General features: G+C 45.9%; 1 protein-coding gene across 3 annotated transcripts in view; it reads left to right on the top strand.

The window, feature by feature from the left end:
* Nucleotides 1–18455, top strand: part of NTRK3 (neurotrophic receptor tyrosine kinase 3) — a 229099-nt gene that overhangs the window by 142093 nt on the left and 68551 nt on the right. The window contains exon 13 of one of the 3 annotated variants that reach the window (XM_052807892.1): nt 5477–8165. The exons of the other annotated variants lie outside the window; for them this stretch is intronic. Coding sequence (XP_052663852.1) covers nt 5477–5595 — 119 coding nt within the window. The 3' untranslated portion in view covers nt 5596–8165. Of the gene's footprint in view, nt 1–5476; nt 8166–18455 lie in introns of those variants that run through there. 3 annotated transcript variants of the gene reach the window in all.

The following is an 18455-nucleotide window of genomic DNA, read 5'->3' as shown; positions in this document are numbered from 1 at the left end:
TTTGGGGCTTTTCCTAAGGGGGATTGGTGGGGAATCTTGGAGCTCTGCCTCCTGAGCTATCAGGCTACATCATTTAGTGTCTTGGAACTACTCCATCCATGAAAGAGTTCCAGAGAAAACAAACTTGTGATCCCGGCTAATATGGCCATGGCCCACATTAACGGCGGCAACAGTAGAAGTGCAACAGATACTGGAATTCCTCTGACCAAAGGTTTAATGAATTTTACATAGTCGTAAAGAGTTCACTGCGTGGAAAGCTGCAAACGCTGCCCTTTTCTCAAGGAACATTGTTCAGCTGTTGAGTGTCTGCGGTATTCTCCTACCCCTTCTTCTGCTCTAGTTAAACATGAGAGAAATCTGTGTGGAAATGGGATCTTCTGGACCCATTTGCTTCTGCTGTTTTTCTTGCTCTCAGCCCGTCTCTTCCCTTTCCTGCCCTCAAAACCACATGCAGTGCTGCAATCCCCTGCTCATGATTTTGGGTTGTGGAGAAGATGAAGATACCACAAACTGTAGCTAGAGCTCCATCTAGTACATTCCCAAGAGGTTTCCAGTGACGTCAAGTCTCATTGGCTAAAGTGGGAGACTCTTATGCCTGAGGTTAAACCATGGAAAATGAACAAAGATACAAGGTGAGCTGCTGTGGAGGGGAATAAGGACCCTGTTTCCATGAAAATGAAAAATCATAAGCATTTCTGTAGCTCTCAGTGCTTTTCTGTGAATCTTAAAAGAGCTGTTACCTACTTGAAGAGCTGCTTGAGGTCTGTATATCAGTGTGAAATTCATCTGTGGGCTGAATTTTCCTGTGGTTCTCCATTGTGGTCAACAGCGTTGGGCTGGTGTAAATGAGAGGAGGTCTAGGCTCTTTGGCTTTACCTTGGACGGTAGAGGAGATGATGTGCCTATCTGCAGCTGATAGCATCAGGGAGAACCTCAGGATGTGCTTCTGCTGAGCTTCTGTGACCTGCTTTGTTGTGGCAAGCGAGGCCTTAGGCTGGGTTGCATCTCACCCTGCTATATGTTGCAGGGGGAGAAAAAAACAGAGGGTTTTGTATCATAGCCCTGCAGATGAATCCATCCATGACAGGAAACCTGGATTGCTGTGTTGCTTTCCCCTCAGATATAGACATGTCAGTCCTAGCTTTGACTAGATGGATGGCTGTTTCCTTTGCTCTGGATGCAGGCCAGGCTTTATGGTTTTCATGCCGCCTTTGATGCTATTCATACTTCATATCTGTGCATAGAGAAAGATAAAATGTACACTGTTGTTGGAGTCTCCTACTGCTTTTCTTTTAAATCATAAATTCTTCTGTAACACAGAAGGGAGATCAAAGCTCCGTTGCCTAACGTGGGCTGTGTGGATAGCAGTGTTATGTTTGGCCAGCTCATTGCCCCTAATTTGCTATTTTTGTTTAACCCATTTTTGCCAGGTGTTACATGGCATCCCATCGCTTTTCTCATCCGTTCCCACAGCAATTTATGCTGCTGTTTTAGACGCAGTTTCCATCCCTGTGTTTCAAAACTGGGCTGCACCGTTCCTGCTGTGGCAGATGGGGCTGCTGTGAGGAGTTGTGCGTCATTTTCTGCGTCGTTCCCTCACCTCCCTGTGTCACGTTCCCTGCTGCTCTTCTCAGGTGACCTGGAGCAGCTTCAGATCTCAAAAGTCCTAGAAGCATGGTATATTTGAATGGTTGCAATTTTACCAGAAGGCAAACAGTGAATGCGAGGTGAAATTATCTGGTTTGTCTCCTTAGTCTTGCTCTCAGTCAGTGGAGGAAGGGTGTTCATTGCAGGGCACTGTTCATATCGTAGGCTGGATTGGGTATGTGCATGGGGCAGAGTGGCTGAGACCCACTAGCCAGGGTGTTGGGAAATGCACGACAGCTCTGGAGGACTAAGTGGATGGCCAGGGTTGAGGACAAAACCTGATTGCATGGTTTGATTGCCTTCAATTTTCTTGTCCTTTCATTGCCACATCCTTCCAGCCTGCTTAGAGAAATGCCCCATCTGCCCCCTCCATCTCAAGCTGTTAGAGCTGCACAGCAAATCTGAGCTCATTCCTCCTTCCCTGTTCTCCAACACTCTCCATACATTTATTCCACTACCATACCATGGCTATTAGTAGAGAGAGTATCATGTTTTTATTTAAAAAGTGGTCTCACTAGAACAGGGAGAAGCATGAAGTTTGATCTGTCAGACCTTCCCAGCTTTGTAGGTCTTTGGAGATGCTTTTGATTTGAATCTACAGGGTGGGTTTTTTTACCTCCTTACTATTTTCAGGCTTGTATATAGGAGTTGCCCTCCAAATCTACAACCAATGTCAAAGATAGTAATTTTCCTCCCATTTTCCAGCTAGCACTGACAAATGTGAAACTCCACAAAAGGGATTGTTTTTAAAATTTCCCCAACTCCTTCTAAGAAGGTGAACACTTTTCTTTCTCTTTCTTTGTTTCTTTTGGAAAAAAAGAAGTAAAACAACCCCCCCCCCCACGTTCTTTAAGACATTTCCAAGATAATTTTGCAGGAGTTAGTAGCTTTGATGGCAGAAAGATGACATTTGTCGTAGTAGCATCCAAACTCTGAACCTGTTGAGATTCACCCATTTTAACCCTGGACATCTCAGTGAACATCATCCATCTCACATCTGACAGCAAAGACATAAACCTAGCAAGACCCTTGTTGGTTTCTGCTCCATACAAGAGAATGGGGTTGAAGGTAGCAGTGGGAGACAGCAGTGAGGAAAGAGAGAAAACCAGTCAGGAGAGAAGCATGTTTTTTTTCAGATTCTTTGGGGACTTTAATAAATCAGAAGGCGAGGATGCCAAAATGACCGATGCTGCATTGCTTTCCTGAGTCAGCGGTATGTGCGTTCAGTCCCTAAGCTTCAGAAATGTGGGCTGTCCTCCTGCCGCGTTCCTTATCATCCCTCAGTAGTGACTGCACGTCAGTTTTGGGGTAACCCCTACTGCAGTCCCATTCTGCAAGGACCCTGCTGTCACTGGAGATCCCTGTAGCTGGGATTCACAGCATAGCACTGATGACAAAAAGCAAAGCCCTCAGCATCCCCAGCCTTAAGTCTTGCTGATCTTTCACATGTCCCTTTTCTGAGGCTGTGTGTCCCCAGTGGGTTTTTAGGACTGTTGTTGGATGTGGTCCGGCAGAAGTGGAATTGCCTTAATTTAGCAGAGCTAAGAAATGCAAAGAAAATAAAGCAGACAGGAGTGCTCCTTGGAGATACTTGGTATTGTTGAGTATAGACTTTCCCAGCTATCCTTTGGTGGCCATAAAATATATTTATACTATGAAAAACAAAACACGATAAATAGTGACGTTCAGGGATGCCATGTTTATTTGTCTCCCAGTGACTCTGATAAGAAATGGACTTAGTTTACATACACATTTCCAAGCATCAGCACTTTAAACTCTGCTTTGACTCTGAGAGTTGAGCTAGGCTCTTTCTCACTACTAATGATATTTCAACACTTGGAATTTGCCTATGAATTTTGTTTATGACACATGAAGCGAAGCTGAGCCTGGCTTACTATCCCATGTGGATCAGCCCTTCAGGGCCACTGAGAATAACAGATAGTTTCCCCCAAACAAGTTTAAACAGTTCCAAACTAAACAAACAGCTTTTATCTGCATCCTCAGGTTCATTAAAAGAGGCATGCTTTTTGATGAGCAGATGGAATAAGATAGTGCAGGGAAGAAATATAAATTGATATAAAAGAAAAACCAGAAAGAAGAAATAAGAAAAAAAAAAAATCTTCTGGCTGGTGTAGATTTGGTCTGAGAAACTTTCTGTTCCTAGCCTAGTAGAAAGCACCTTTCCTATTGAGATCAATTCACAAGGGCATCCAAGCTGCTCCATGCTGCTCTAGTGATGCCAGATGTGGGCTAACTTGCCTGATTTGTTGAGGATCCTGTGACTGTATGAGGAGCAGGAGCATTTTGCAGACCTTAGAGCAATTGTGTAGCCAAGACGTCCCAGTAATTTTCTTGGAAAAACCCTTTGGGCCCATGAGAAGTTGGGACAGATTAGAGCAATCCCAGGATTCTGCCATGCGTGTCTTGGTCCTGGCAACTGGGTGGATCTGCATTGGGGATTTTGGTAAGCTGGCATAGAAGCCTCTTACGTCCACATACTTGCTCTGAGCTAAGAGCAACTTCACTGCAGTCTTAGCAGCTCCCTTCAGTGACCTATGCCTGTTCCTGCCATGTCTCTTTCCAGTCCGTTGGGATGGCCTCAGATGTAGAAATACAGTTACAAATGGGTGTCTGAGAAAGTAATGTAAAAAATTATAACCTGACACCTGAAGACAAATGCATGGGTCTTTTCTGCAAGCACTTGCAGCACTTAGCTCAAAGGATGATAGGAAACAAGGGATCAAGTCAGGAAGAAGGGAAATGTAGGCTAAATATCAGGATATGTCCTAACAGTGAACCAGAATGTGCCCTCCTTCAGTCAGACCTTGAGGAGAGGGCTCTGGGACTGGATGTCTCAGCAGAAGGATTCCCTCCTGGAGCTCACATCCAGTGCTCCACAACAGGTTTGCTCCCTCCAGTCCAGAGAACTTTTCTCTGACAACTCCTGAATATTTGCATTTATTTAGCTTCAGGAAATAATGTTCATCTTTAATAATGATTAACATCTAATAATTTCTATATTAGAAACCTGCTAGTAGTGGGTTTCCCTGGCTGGGGCATCCCACGGCAGGAGCATTATGAAAAGATGGTTATTACAGCCCTTGAAAACGTTATATTTGCCCAGTAAGTTCGTTGGGACTGAAGGAAGGAACATGCCTATGTTCTCTGCTCCACTTATTTTTCCTTTTCATCCGGCCAGTATTTCTGGCAAATCCTAAACCTTCAAATTACTTTTAAAGAGGTGGGGTTGTGTAAGGAGAAGATGCCTCCCTCCAGTGTGCAGCTTTTGGTGTAGTTGGGAGAGCTGGGGCTAAGGAAGTCTATGGGGTTATGAAAGTCAGGTCTCCCCAGCCTCACAATGGTACTCTTCGGCTTCAGAAATGTTAAGCCAGACTAAATAAATCATGGGAGAAACCTTCCTATGTCTACTTTTCTCTGTTTTCCTCACTCCCTGCCTAGGGGAAAGATGGACTAGGTAGGAATGAGGACTTTTCCACCCCTGATTAGTGGGAACCTCTAGAAGAGAGTTGTTCCCAGTTCTCTGTCCAGACTGCTTGCATGCCCCTTGTCCTCCGAGCACTTGTGCCTGCACACACCACATGAAATAATTGCCTGTTCTTTATGGAAAGCCAGAGCGAGGTAGCCCTGCCCAGAGAGGGTGTTTTGGCTTTAATTTAATGGCAGCCGTTTGCTGGTTATTCATTTGGTTCATTTTTAATAATTACATGTGTGTCGATATCTCTCTCTTTTTTTCTAGTTTTGCTCTTTTTTGTTTTTTCGTTTACTTTATTTTGCTTTTTTCTTTTTTCTGTTTTTTTTTCCCCTTTAGGTTTCAGAGAAATTATGTTGAATCCAATAAGCCTCCCTGGACATTCCAAACCTCTTAACCAAGGCATTTATGTTGAGGATGTCAGTGTTTATTTCAGCAAAGGACGTCATGGCTTTTAAAAACTCCTTAAAAGTCCCTGTTCTGATGTCAAGTTTATAGGCTGTGCCCTCAAAATGGTGGGAAGCAGTAAGCGTGGTCTGTATGGATTGAGGTCTCCTCCTAATAGGACTCTACAGCCCTGCCTGTACACACGTTAAAGCCAACTGAAACTGTGGTTTTCTGTCACCAGATAACAGGGTTGTTCTTTTCCTCCAGTGGTCGCTGTGTTCGTTAAATATTCCTGCAAGGCACAACAGCAGCAATGAGAGCAAATAAAGAGAATTAAAACCCAATTGAAAGGAGTCATCCTAATAACACAGTAAATAATTGTACTTTTGCTTTAAAATAAAACACAAAACAAAACCAACCAAGCCAACCAAACTGACATCTTTAGTCATGTCCTCCCTGCTTGGAGTTTTCCTTGTAAGCTTGTGTCTTCGCAACACCCAGTGAATGCCGCCATCACCTCTTATGTGGCACCGCCATGGGAGGTCTCCCAGAGCGAGCTGAGGCGGGGAGCCTGGAAGAAACTAAAGCAGAATGAAGACTTTTGGTAAGAACAAAGGCAGCCCCGCTCCCAGTTCTTGCACAGAAAATAATGTTGGAAGGAATAATAATGGAAAGAAAAAAAAAAATCTTACTTCTCTGACAGGAAGAGAATGTGGTTATCTTTGAAGTGCACATATTCTAGGAGGCTTTTTTTGTTTGTCTGTCTGTCTGTGTGTGTTAGAGCGGCTCGTTGGATCTGACTATATCGTTGTCGTACTCTGGTCTCTCCCTGCTGCTTGAATGATGAGCTTTATCTGAGTAGTTGCCTGGACTTCCCGCATGGATGGAGAATCCATAGCGCAGGAGGGTCTGTGTCCTTGCCAGGACTAGGGCAGTAAGCAAAGTGGAAAAGCATATCAGACACACGCAGGTCCCAGTTGCTGGGCCTTTTCCAGCCCCCTATAGCTCTCCCCTGTATTCCCACCCAACTAGAGATTGATTGTAACCCAGTCACGTACTCAGAACCGTCAGCTCGAGGCTGACTGAAGGAGAGGGAAAATAAGTATTCTGTTGCTTCTTCTCTGGCATAAACAGGAATATTGATCCTGTTCTCTGGCTGATATTCATATTCTCTCCCCCTCTCCCATCCCACTTTTGTCTTACTTCATCCAAAGCCTCTCAGATGGAAAAGTAAACCCTTTGATCCTGTCCTCAAGAGAAACCAGCTGCCCTCGCGGCAACTTGCAGGGCTTTCCTTGGACTCTCTGGACGTCACGTGTATGGGAAATACAGATTTGCTCACACACATCAGTGATAACCTATAAGCAAGGCAGATTTTCCTCTAGAGGAAAAAAACCCTTCCAAAAGCTTCAGGTGTGTCCAGATCCTTTTCTGAGAGGAGTATTGAACCAGGAGCTTGCTCACCAGCCACTCAGCTTTGCTTGCCTTCTTGGTGGCCCGAGACAACCTTATCACATCAGGGTTGTCTCTAAATCACCAGCCCTGAAGGGTCACTGCCACTGGAAAGACTCAGAGTCCCCCTCCGCCAGAACTGAGCAGAAGCCTCAGAATGGGATGTTCTGCTTCATCCTGCCTTTACAGGTGACCTGCATGAACCACCTTGGAGATTGCCAGGAGGTTTTATTATCAGCTTTCCCATAGGGATGTCCCTGGGAATATTCCATTCTCGCTTCTTCTTCTGGTTCATTTGCATAAAAAGGTAAAGTGCAATAGAAGAGTACAGGAGAAACGGTAGCAGATTGCTTTAAGTTAACAGACATGCCTTAGGGGGTCATCTGCATTAGGACGAGGAGGCTTGGCTCAGGTTGGATGGCTTCAGAAACCATGACCAAAACTCCCAACAACGTTTCCTGCCCGCATCGGAGCTGGAAATGCAAGATGTGCACCGCCAGAGAGGACCTGCGGCCATGTATTATTGACACCTCAATTCTGCAGATTCACAGAGTGAGGAGGAGCTTTGCCAAGCGTGTGAATCACTGGGTGCTTGTCTGAACTGAATTTCCCCATCTCCTGGAAGTCGCCCACCTGACCTGGGGATGTCTTGTCCGTCTGAACTGTCTCCTCTCCCTAGCACTGTTCAGGGGACTCTGCTCTCAACTGTATGTATCAGTCTTAGAGATACATCCGTGGGCCTGGACCAGAAGCCTATATCCAAACACCCTAGCAGAGGAAGGGTTGAATTTTGCAGCTCAGGTCCATCTCTGCTTAGAAGAAATCCTCCGGACCGTACAGCATAATTTAAAGCAGTTCTCCCCACTGTGATCAATGTCTCAATTTGTTTAACACCAATTAAAATCTCTGGTTCCTCACTGCTGAAAACAAAAGCCAGTCATGGCCGTTTGCGATTGGTGGCTTTAAGTAGCAAGTCTAAGGATGTTTTTTTTTTAAATTTTATTTTATTTTTAATTATTGTAAATCATTACCTCATTTTCTGTCAATGAGACTCCTCCATCTTTGAGCATTCTTATCTTGCCATAACTATCATCCTGTGCTAATGGGAAATGGGACAGTCCCTTTTCACAGAGACTCTAGGGGTGTTCAATGTCTAGTTTCTTAATAAACACTTTATTTTCTAACGAAACAGCTGCATCAGGTCTCTTCTTTGAAGACAAAATAAATAAACATTCAGAATGACACGTCCTATAGTCTACTTCTTCATGAGATGGTCCATGTGTGGGGAGTCTGGTTCGTTTGCTTCTTCGGGGGGTTGTGGAGGGTGGGATTTACAGTTCTGATGTGAACGTTGCTCAGGTGTAGCTCTTGCTTCTGTCACTCTCATCAGACACGAAGATGTTTTCTTGCCTGAGAGCTTAGCTGCTGATGATCTCAGTTGACAACCTGTTGGCTTTTGTAGCTCAAAATGGTCATGTTCTTAGGGACAACGCGGTACTGCTGGGAGATGATGTCAGGATTTGCCAAGACAAGCTTCTACACTTAGTGGAAGGAGTTTTATTAGGAGCTTTATCTCTCAGGGAGCTTGACACTAAAAGATTGTTCTTGGTGCCGTGCTCTTGTTTCAGAACAGGCTGTTGTTGCAGGTCTCCCTGCTTGGCTGTGCAAATTGCTCTCCTGTTGGGTGTTGACCTGTTGTCCCTTCATCAGGGGCAATTAGCCTCCTATTAAGCTAGCAAGGATGTGTTTGATGTAGAGGTGGTGGGGTACAGGTGAGCCCTGCACTTGGGTTCCTCATCAGGAGTTCACGTAAGGATGGTTGGTTGCTCCAGGAGGAGAGAGGAACTACTCTGCAGCATGCAGGGCTCGGCATGAGGATGTGTCTTAGTGGCTGTGTGTTAGTATTGTTAACGGGAGATGTCATTTATGTGACTTAAAGCTGCTGTGCCAACCTGCAGGTGACTGTGGGCATGAGGCTGAGGGTGTGTTTGAGGTGATATTGGTGGACAGTGCTGGAACCCTCTTAGAAAACCTGGTGAGAGTTTTGATGAGCAAAACAGAAACATGTTTTCCAGCATCCTTCTGTTCCTATAACTTCCTGGCATGACTTTCAAGCAAATGTCTCAAAATGATGCTATGAGTGAATTTCTGCATGCTATTCCCTTCTAATGAGCATGCCTCTAGAAGAGAGTGGGTGCTGTGGTTCACAGGATTAGGTGATGGCTGAGATCTTTACCTTTCCAGGGATGTCTGCGATGCCCGAGACAAATGGTTGTCTCCTGACATATAACCTTACACATGGGACGGGCAGCTGAGCTGCATCGGATTTCATCCCTATTTCCCTTTCCCTTCTGAGGTGTGGGAAACAAACATGGGTGTTGGAAGCTCTGCATTTTCCTCCCCACTACTCCCAGGTCTGTTACATTTCACGGTGCAGAAACATTGCAAACAGGGGGTTGATTAGCCAATTACTTAGACTGATGGTATGGTCAGCCTTAGTTTACTTTGCTTTGTTTTTCAGGGAAACTGATTCTTTACAAATGAGTTCCCACAATGTTTTTGATGCTGCCAGTTCCCAAGGAGCTAGCTTAACTATGCCCACAGGCTCTGACATGCGTTGCAGAGGGGTTGGGTACTTGTTTTTCCTTGTGCTTGCTTCTTGGTCACCTCTGTTGCCTGATGTACCCATGTGGAGGCTCCATGCTCTTTGAGGCAGCTGGACTGTGAGTTGATATTGTTGTCCTGCTCTGCCTCCCCACACTGGCTTCAAATGACTCTTGAGCTGTTTACAGAGCTTATTACTGAAGGAGCTTGGTTTACTGTTTTGGTAGGGTGCAGGCAGTGGCACATATCAGCTCCACCTGAAAATCACAAGCCTGCCTTCTCAGTTCTTGTAGAGTGTGAGGCCTGCATGTGAACAAGCAGAGAAGCAAAGTTTTGTTTCCTTGTGTTTTGACTCTAAAAAGATGGAGTCACATTTCTTTTAGTTCATGCCTGGAGTGTGATGGGCACAGTATGATTCTAGCACAATACCTCTCTGCATGATGGAAGCAATGCATGGCCCAGTGGGACCTTGGGCTTGGACTTGCTGCAGGCAAGTGTTTGATGTGTGTGACGCTGTAGGTCAAGATTGAGGTATATTGAGTCTCCATAGTTGCTTATCCAACTTGCACCGGCTGAGTCTTGATGTTCTTTGCTGCTCTTTTGTTTATTTAAATGTGCTTTTAAGGAGCCAGCCCTTCTTTCCCAAGAGGCTGAAGCTTCTTTTGAAAGTGGTGGTTTTCTCTGCCACCAAGTCTTTGGCCTTTCCAGCACGTGTCTGTGCCCTGCTGTCCAGGGAGGCAGGGGCAGAAGTCCCAGGAGCTGTGGACAGTCAGAGGAAGGTGCTTCTGCTGTTTCAGTAAACTGCAGCACTGCATCACCACTCTGCTCTGATTTGTACCCAGAACAAGCTGCAGATCCTTGGGGTTAAGCCCTGGCATTAGCAGAGGATAAAGAGGCCTAGACACAGTAGTAAAGCTAAAAACCACAGGTTTGGAGGAGCAGCAGGAAGAGAGCATGCAAGAAATCAATGCCGGGTGACTTCATTTTTGCTTAACATTTCGAAGCACTTCTGGTGCAGTTTACGTGATGAGTCAAAGAGTCCTTATTAACTGTGTATTTACCAGTGCCTGCAGACCCTAATCAATTGGCGGAAAAGTTTAACAAGCTGTAGGAAAGTGCACACAGCTGCTTTGAAGGGCAAAGAGTATGACAGGAGACTGGCACACACACAGCTGGAAAAGGTGCTTTACCTGGTGAAGTGGTGACCTATCTTCCTCTGTTGTTGTGGTGCATTTTGCTTTGCCTGTATCTTTTGTGGTTTCTCCAATGTCCACCCCCTCCCGCCCTCCTCATGGCAGGCAGGGTCCTTGGTGGTGCCAGCATGTGGTCTGATGCCACAGAGCATCAGCCACCGGCCCCACATCTCTGGGGGCCTGAGTTTGTTGTGCCACAGGGGTGCACTGCAGGCTGTAGGACATCCTACCCTGTGTCCACACCATGGGGAATCACATAGATACTGCTTTGCCTTGACCCCTAAAAAACAACATAGGAAACCCAATGGTAAAAATAAGTTAATTTGCCCAATGTGGCTTCCTTTGTGTTTCTTGTAAACTGATGTGGGGAAGACACAGAGGGCCTAGGGTTGCAGATATGATACTTTTCTGGTTCTGCTGGGAGCTTGGTTTGGTTGTGTCAGTTCCTGACGTTGTTCTTCATTTCTGAATTTCACCTCCTTCGATGCACCATTGGAGTTTTGGGGGTTGTTTGTCCGTCTTCCTTATTGGGATTTGGTAATTGGTTCCCAGAGAAGTGGTAAATGCCTGTTTTTACTGAAATCAGTACAGAAATTCAAGAGAGTGTTAACTGAGCTTTTGCCAGACAGCAATTTGAGGTGGAGTTCAGGCTTTGAATTTGTCAAGTTAAGAGCTAGAATAAATCCCAACCCACACTCCCAGCCCCAGTAAATAAATGCAGGATGATTCCTTCGCTAAGAGAAGATGAAGGTCTCTCCAGCAGTAAAGCAGAGTGCAAGTACAAGACAACTACGTTTTGAACTTTGATATTAATTTTGAACTTGTGAGTGTAACTGCTGACTAATCAGCAGGAATAAATTTTGGTTGTTCTCTACAAAGTGGAGGGATTTGTTCCAAGTGCTGGTTAAATGATTTGCTCTGCTGTTAGTGAGTCATTTGTGACCTGTGCCCAATTCCTGCAGATGAGTTGACTTTTTGTAAGGATTTGCTTATGATTTCAGACTGTTTGGCCTTTTTTCTCCAAGGGTTTGCTTACAATATTCATGTTATGTGACTGGCTGACTGGTACTGCTTTTGCTCTGAGGTTGGGCGAGTGAATGTTTCAGACAGGCAGCCAGAAAAGTAATATGCAGAGATGCTCTTTGGTAATCTGGTATTTGGGGTTGTCCTTAACCCCATGTTTCTGTTTCGTATCTTGGGACTGGTACCAGCCCACCAGGTCTGTGTGCAGGCAAGAAAAACTGCTATTCCCCAGGCCTCTGGAGTAGTTAAGAGCTGGTTTTCAGAGCAAGTAGCCTTCATGGCTCCAGCCTGAATTTTGGGAGCAGCCTGTGTCTGATCTGTATGTGGGTCTCCATCCACTGATCGCAGCACAGCTGCTGCTGGAGGTCAGCCTCTTTCATGAGAAGTCAGAAAGAGCCAGACCGGAGTCGCATTAGGCTCGGTAAACTGCCAGGATGTCTGAATAAGCTAATCATGGCCAGGTCATCATTATCTTAAGTGAGTCAGAGATGTGTCCAGGCTGTTTATTAAGATAATTGGGAGAGGGAGGGAGGGATGTTTGCAGTCTTTGGACTAGACCGGTGAGGCGGTGGAATGTATTGCAACACCTGGTACAAGAGAGAAGGAGCTCATGGTCTTGCAAGTTGATGTTCTGCATGTGTCCAGGGCCTGGTCCTGCTGGGATTCAGTCCCTGGTGCCAGTAACAGGGTTGTAAGGTGACATCATGATAATGCAGTATGCACATTTCAAACACCACCAATGTGAGCTTGTCTTGCCAGGCTAAAGAGTTGTACCGCTGCACAGATTTCCTTATGAAGCCTTGTTGCCTGGTCATTTTAGAGATATGTTGGATCAACAGAGCATTTTTGTTTTGCTGCATCAGTGCCAAGCGATATTTGGGGACAATAGGAGCAGTTGCGCACAGTCACTCCTTCCTTGCTAGTGCCTGGTCCAGTCCCCCATAGACTGCTGAAGGTGGCTGCAGGTTTGCTTTGTGTTTCCTGAGACACATTTGTTCGTCAAATGATGCCAGAGGGGGCTGCAAGTTTAAGAGTGTTTAAGTTCCAGTCATATGCTCAGCACTGCTAGAACAACTCCAGAGGTACATGTCCCCCAAAGCCATCACATCTCACAATGCACAGATGTTGCAGGTGACTGAGAAGGGACTCCCTTAAAGACAGGTAAGTGTCATTTTTCTCCTTCCGGGGAGCTATTGTGTGTAATATGCTGAATTCAGACCTCTAGCAGGAATTATTTTGATGGATCTGCTCTAAATGCATAAAGGATAACTGACTGCATTAGACAGTATCAGTGAGAAACTGTCAGTCCCTGCTCAGGAACTAGCAGGGGCTCTTCTGGCTGGAAATGCTGCAGATCTGGCACTGTGTGAGAGCGGAAAACCAGAAGAGCCAAGTGCTGCTGGAGACTGGGGTTAACACCCACCATTGCTCCTGTTTGACTGCCCAGGTCAGGGCTGGTGGCTGGAGGACACAGCTGGGATGCCAGCAGGTAGATGGCAGAGCTGCGGGAGGTGTTTGGCACAGCTGTTCATTCCTTTAGCACAAATCTGCAAGGGTGGCTACTAGATGATAGGTGCCAGTCTCGGCAATAAGCAAAAAAGACCCTGGTGTGCCTTAACCCTTCTGCCTGGTGCCAGCAGAGCGTGCATTACAGATGGATTGCCTCTATTGCAGCCATATGAAACACTTGCCACTCAGTTCCAATAGAAGATCTGTATAGCCACAGCTTCAGAAAAAGGCAGCAAAGTCCCTGACAGTGCATCTTGGATGAAAATACTGTCCTGTGACTAGACTGAAGTTCAGTTTAATCCTGTTAACCTCAGAGGGGACTTCTGGGAGTTGGGTACTGTTCTGTGTAGGTCCTTAAGCTCCTCTGCATGACTGTAATGCGTGAAACATCTAATCTTGTGCCAAATTTCCTTCCCTGGATTCAATGATGCTGGCCTGAGCCTCAGAGAAAATGGGCAGATTGATATCAATAGCAGTCTTACAAGACGAAGAACATCTCTTACCAAAAAAACAGAATCACCCTTAGAAAATAAAGAAGACTCCTGAGCATAAAAGATATCGTCAGGTACACCCAAATGGGTAAGGATCAAAAATGTCCCTTTGAAGGAAGAAGATCTTTAAGACTCCAAATAGCAAGGAAATATGGTTATCATGAGATACAGCATAGACTGAAACCTGGCTTTTTGATCCTGAAAGGACCACTGAAAACAAATGGGCTCCACAGGAATATATTTGGGTGACCCCTTGAAGAGATGGTTCAACCTTTTGGGGCATGTCTGTGCCATTAGTTTATAGCACTGTGAAGCTCAGGTTTGCTAGCTTCCTGGGCTGTTGGCCTGCCAGCACAGGGAAGGAGGCATCCCATAGCTTGCTGGACACGAGCCACAGAGGACTTTGCTGCCAAGCCTGCCCTGTCTGAGACCTCTCCCTTCTGAGTAAAGACGGATCCTCATGGGCTTGGCGCTTTCACCAGATCTTACCCAGGCCCATGCTTAGGTTCCGCAACAAGAACTCAGAGGATGGCCATCTCTTCAATTGGAAAGGTTACTTTGACATAACATCATTGGAATTGCCTGAAGTGATGTTCTTGTCTGGAGAAGTAAGTAGATGTTTGCTGATCGTGGTGCAGGGATGTGTGTATGTTTGTGTTTGTATGCATAGTAGGAATCAAATATTGATGGTGGAAAGGTGGTGCTGGATTTCCAAGGGAAGAGACACAACCATTCACTGTGATCTACTGTGAAAGGCAGAGAACTGGAAATCAGGATGGTAAAGTCTTCAGTGGATTAGGCTGTGACATAGAGGTGAGTTTTTGCTGCAGCTTCCCATCTGTAATCCTGCATAAGTGATTTAAGTCCCCCACAGTGCACTGGTGGTATCTGTGCACTCCAGCTGCCAGGGATGGGTGGGAAGAGCCTGGCGTGATTCAAGAAAGCAATTCTTGAGACCCTCAGCAGCAAGCACGTCCCTGTGTTGTAGAGACTGAGCTGGGGTCTCCCACAGAGCTCAGCTTCAAGCTCAGAACAGTTTCTGGGTTTGGAAAGAAGCAAGGAGCCACAAGGGTCCTTTCCCAAGGGACATCCCAGCCCAAGTGCAGGCATCGCACATGCTGCTTCCGGCTCCCTCACAACCCCCTGAATAAAGACTCTTTGTTCTAGGAGATATAGATTATATATATTTTAAGGCTCCATTAATCATTCATAGCCCAAAGATGAAACTGAGCATCAGAGAGAGCTAAGGAAAGGCTGAGGGTGTGAGGCAAGGAACCTTCCATTATTTATTGTACTAAATCTTGACCTGGTAGCACCTTCTCCTTGCAATCTTGCCTTTGCTTTGCAAAGCCCTCTTTTCTCCTAAAAATCTGAAGTACTCCCCTACTTTGAGTATATAATTGTAGCAAGGACCTAATCAGCTGCTTCCCTTGCTGTGCAGCTTGATGGTTGACCTTTTAAGGAATAAAGGCTATGTCCTAGTGAGCATGTGAGAGCAGAGCTGGGCTTCCGGAAAAAGCATGTCCACGTTGGCTTGGATGGAGAATGAAAGATTCCTAGGTATGCTCTGGGATCAAGCAGGGTTGAAGGGTTAACACTGGGTCTGGCAAACATCGGCAGGGGAAAATGTAATTGAATGGTTTGGAAAGAGAGGGTGGCTGCTTTCTGACTGAGCCGAGCACTTCCAGGCTGTGTGGCACAAGCCAGCTGTGAATAAGGGCTCCTGCTCATTTGTGGTCACTTGGTGGTCAGCATGAAATGAGTTTGTGGGTGTCAGCCTCGTTCTTGGTAGCCAGATGTCCACAGCACAGAAAATGTCTGTGGTTTCTTGGATGGAGGCAAATGCCAATGACTAAATCCAGAGCATGGCAGCATGGCGCTGGTTTGTGGGGTCCTGACCTCTTGGCAAAAAGAAATAGCCAACACAACCTGTCTGAATAGCACCAGAACTCATAGCCAAAAGAGTGAAAAGGGTGGAAGAGAGACTGGTTGGTTGGTTGGTTTGCTTGCTTTTTCTTTGTGGTTTTTTGGGTTTAATTCTGTAATCTAAGAGAAGGGCTGGAAGTTGAGCTTTCATTTTATAAGACCATAGTTTTCTTTCTTATTTCAGTGGTATTACAGTAAATATTCGGATTCTGCTTGTCCCGATTAAATGGCAAAATGTTGTACAACAGCAGGAAACTATCATGTTGCTTTGTTATTGCCTTTTTAATTACTGTGACCAATTCATTGGCAAGAGAAATATTATTATTGCTAAAGGCTGGAGACACCTTCCCTTTCCACTGTTACACGGCCCCAGGGCTTGTAAGATGCAGCTTTGGCAGTAAGGTGAGATAAAGAGAACTTCATTTATTTGCTGCTCTTCATTTGTGCCAGCACAAGAGCCTATGTGGCCACAGTCTAACATGGGTGTCTAGTATGATCCAAGTTAAAAATAACCCCACTTCCACCCCTGCTTCTTCAAAGGTTAGTTTTCACCCAGAACATTTCAGGGCACTGCTTTGCCAAACGGCAGTGACAGCATGAGGGAGGGGAGGCCAGTGGTGGGGCAGGGATGGCAGGCATCAGCGGGGATGGGAGGAGGCCAAACACCCAAGCAGGTTTCACCATCAGAGCTGGCAGCAAGCAAGCATCGTGACATCCAAGAAGGCTGCTGCAGAAACGGGGAGAAAAATGATTTGGAAACATGTGCTTTTTCTAAAGACTTAATTTTTTTAATAAAGAAACCTTTCAGGCCCCTTTTTAATTCATAATAAAGAGCAGGTTGAAAAGAAAGAGAGGGCAAATGAAGACAGTGAGGCTTGCTAACTTCCTTTAAAGTTGGAAGGTCACCTTTAAAAATGGATGAATGCATCGTTTGCAGGAAGCTCCAAGGCAGCAGGCCTGGGGTTCAGCACTAGAATAGGAGGCAGAACAAAGATGAAAAGAAGAATCCAGTTGGGATCTAGGAATAGCTGCAGAACTGCAAGTGCCTGTGGTGGACTTGGGTGGAGGCGGTGTTTGAGGGAGCTTCTCTGCCTGGTCTCTGAAAGCTGCTGTTGTGTGTGGTGATGTGCTGGGGAAAGTTAAGTCAGGTGCCAGATAGCCAGCTGGACTGCACAGGAGCACGTGGATTGGTGGTATCATTGTGGGTGTAAACTGGAATTTGGGATAAAATTAAGGCACTGCCTGCCCATTCTGCGTTCAGGGATGCTGAGTAACCCTAGGCACGTCTCGCCTGCTCTGGTTATGTTCATGCTGACTCTTCCCCTTTCCTGGGACCCCTCAGGGAGTGGGAAAAGGGTGATCACAGCATGAGTCCTGGTAATGACTCGCTGGATAGCTTTTGGGCTGTGTTTTAGATGATTTCCTGGCTCTCGCTACTTTGGTCTACTTTGTGAGCTGGTGAAAGTCATGGTAGTGCCACTGTGTCATATGGAGTTATGTGAATATATTCACTTCTCCTTACCCCATCCAAATGAACATACTGGATGCTAAGATACAGCCATATGCTTCACACTCCTTAGTTACCTGGTTCAGAAACCAGGTATTTCTCCCTGCGGAATACCCCAAAGATGAGATGTCACAAGGAAAGAAGCCCAACATTTGAAAAGGTAACCCCCACCATGTCCAACACAGTGCTTTCTGCCCCATGATCCCAGTGCCAGCCCTTCCCACCTTTGCTTGGAAACCACCAGACGCAGGCTGGGAGCTGCCTGGTCATGGAGCAAGCATGTGGCAGCTCTTTCCTCTTCTCTAACTGGATCAGGCATATCCTCAGGGAGCTTCATACAGCCTCTAGTCCAACAGGTTCCAGGTTTGGTCCCCAAATAAAGGGCCTGGATAAGCACAGGGAAATTAATTTCTCCCCAACCCCTTCCAGTCAAGGCTGAAGGGTGAGACTGCTCCTGTGAAATCATTGTGTTGTGAGTTGAGAGGACAGGATTGCAAAGGAGAAAGGACTCCTATGAATCTACAGTTAGTTTGTAAAGCTTTGGGATCTACTGAGAAATGCTGTCTACGTGGTGTTTTGTCCTGCTATGTTGCTTCCCTTTTTCTGTATCTGTCCTATTTGAAGGTTTTTAGCGTACTTTTGCAATCAGTAGTCAATAAGACTTGCTAAAGGTACAGTTTGGAGGCCATTTTCAAGAAGGGAAACATAGCAAGCATGTTGCCTTCCCCAGGCTATTGCAGTTCATACAGAAGCACGTGGGAGTGCCTGGCCAGACAGCGAACAGGACGCCAGGGGAAGAATGGGGACTGTGACCAGAGAAACCTGTGACCCTGGTGCTGATCTCAGCTGTGTCTGCCCTGGGCAGAAGTTCCCTATGACAGGGAGTGAAACGATTTTTCTTAAAGGTTCACCTAAGAACTGAACTTGTTTCATATTTAAGCACTTGCCTGTCTGTCCCACTGAGCCAAGGCGTGGGGACATCAGACACATGCTATCTCTTGCTTATTAAGTGGTTCAGCAAGCCCAGCTAATTACAGTGTACTCAAGGATTTTGTAGTTCATGAAAACGGTCCCTGTTTGTTTGTGTCAGTGCTTTAATACATTAATACACCAATTAAACCTCAGGGTGTGTGCGTGCTCGCACAGCTTAACATACAGGAAGGCATGTTGATGTCTTTCATATCAACTGGGCTTCTCTGGCTGTTTCTGCTCCAGCTCTGAAGGGA

The sequence above is a fragment of the Harpia harpyja genome, chromosome 14 (genome assembly GCF_026419915.1).
Source record: "Harpia harpyja isolate bHarHar1 chromosome 14, bHarHar1 primary haplotype, whole genome shotgun sequence".
In the NCBI taxonomy this organism is placed as follows: Eukaryota; Metazoa; Chordata; class Aves; order Accipitriformes; family Accipitridae; genus Harpia; species Harpia harpyja.
The sequence above is the reverse complement of the archived record's forward strand: the minus strand, read 5'-3'. Positions and strand labels throughout refer to the sequence as shown.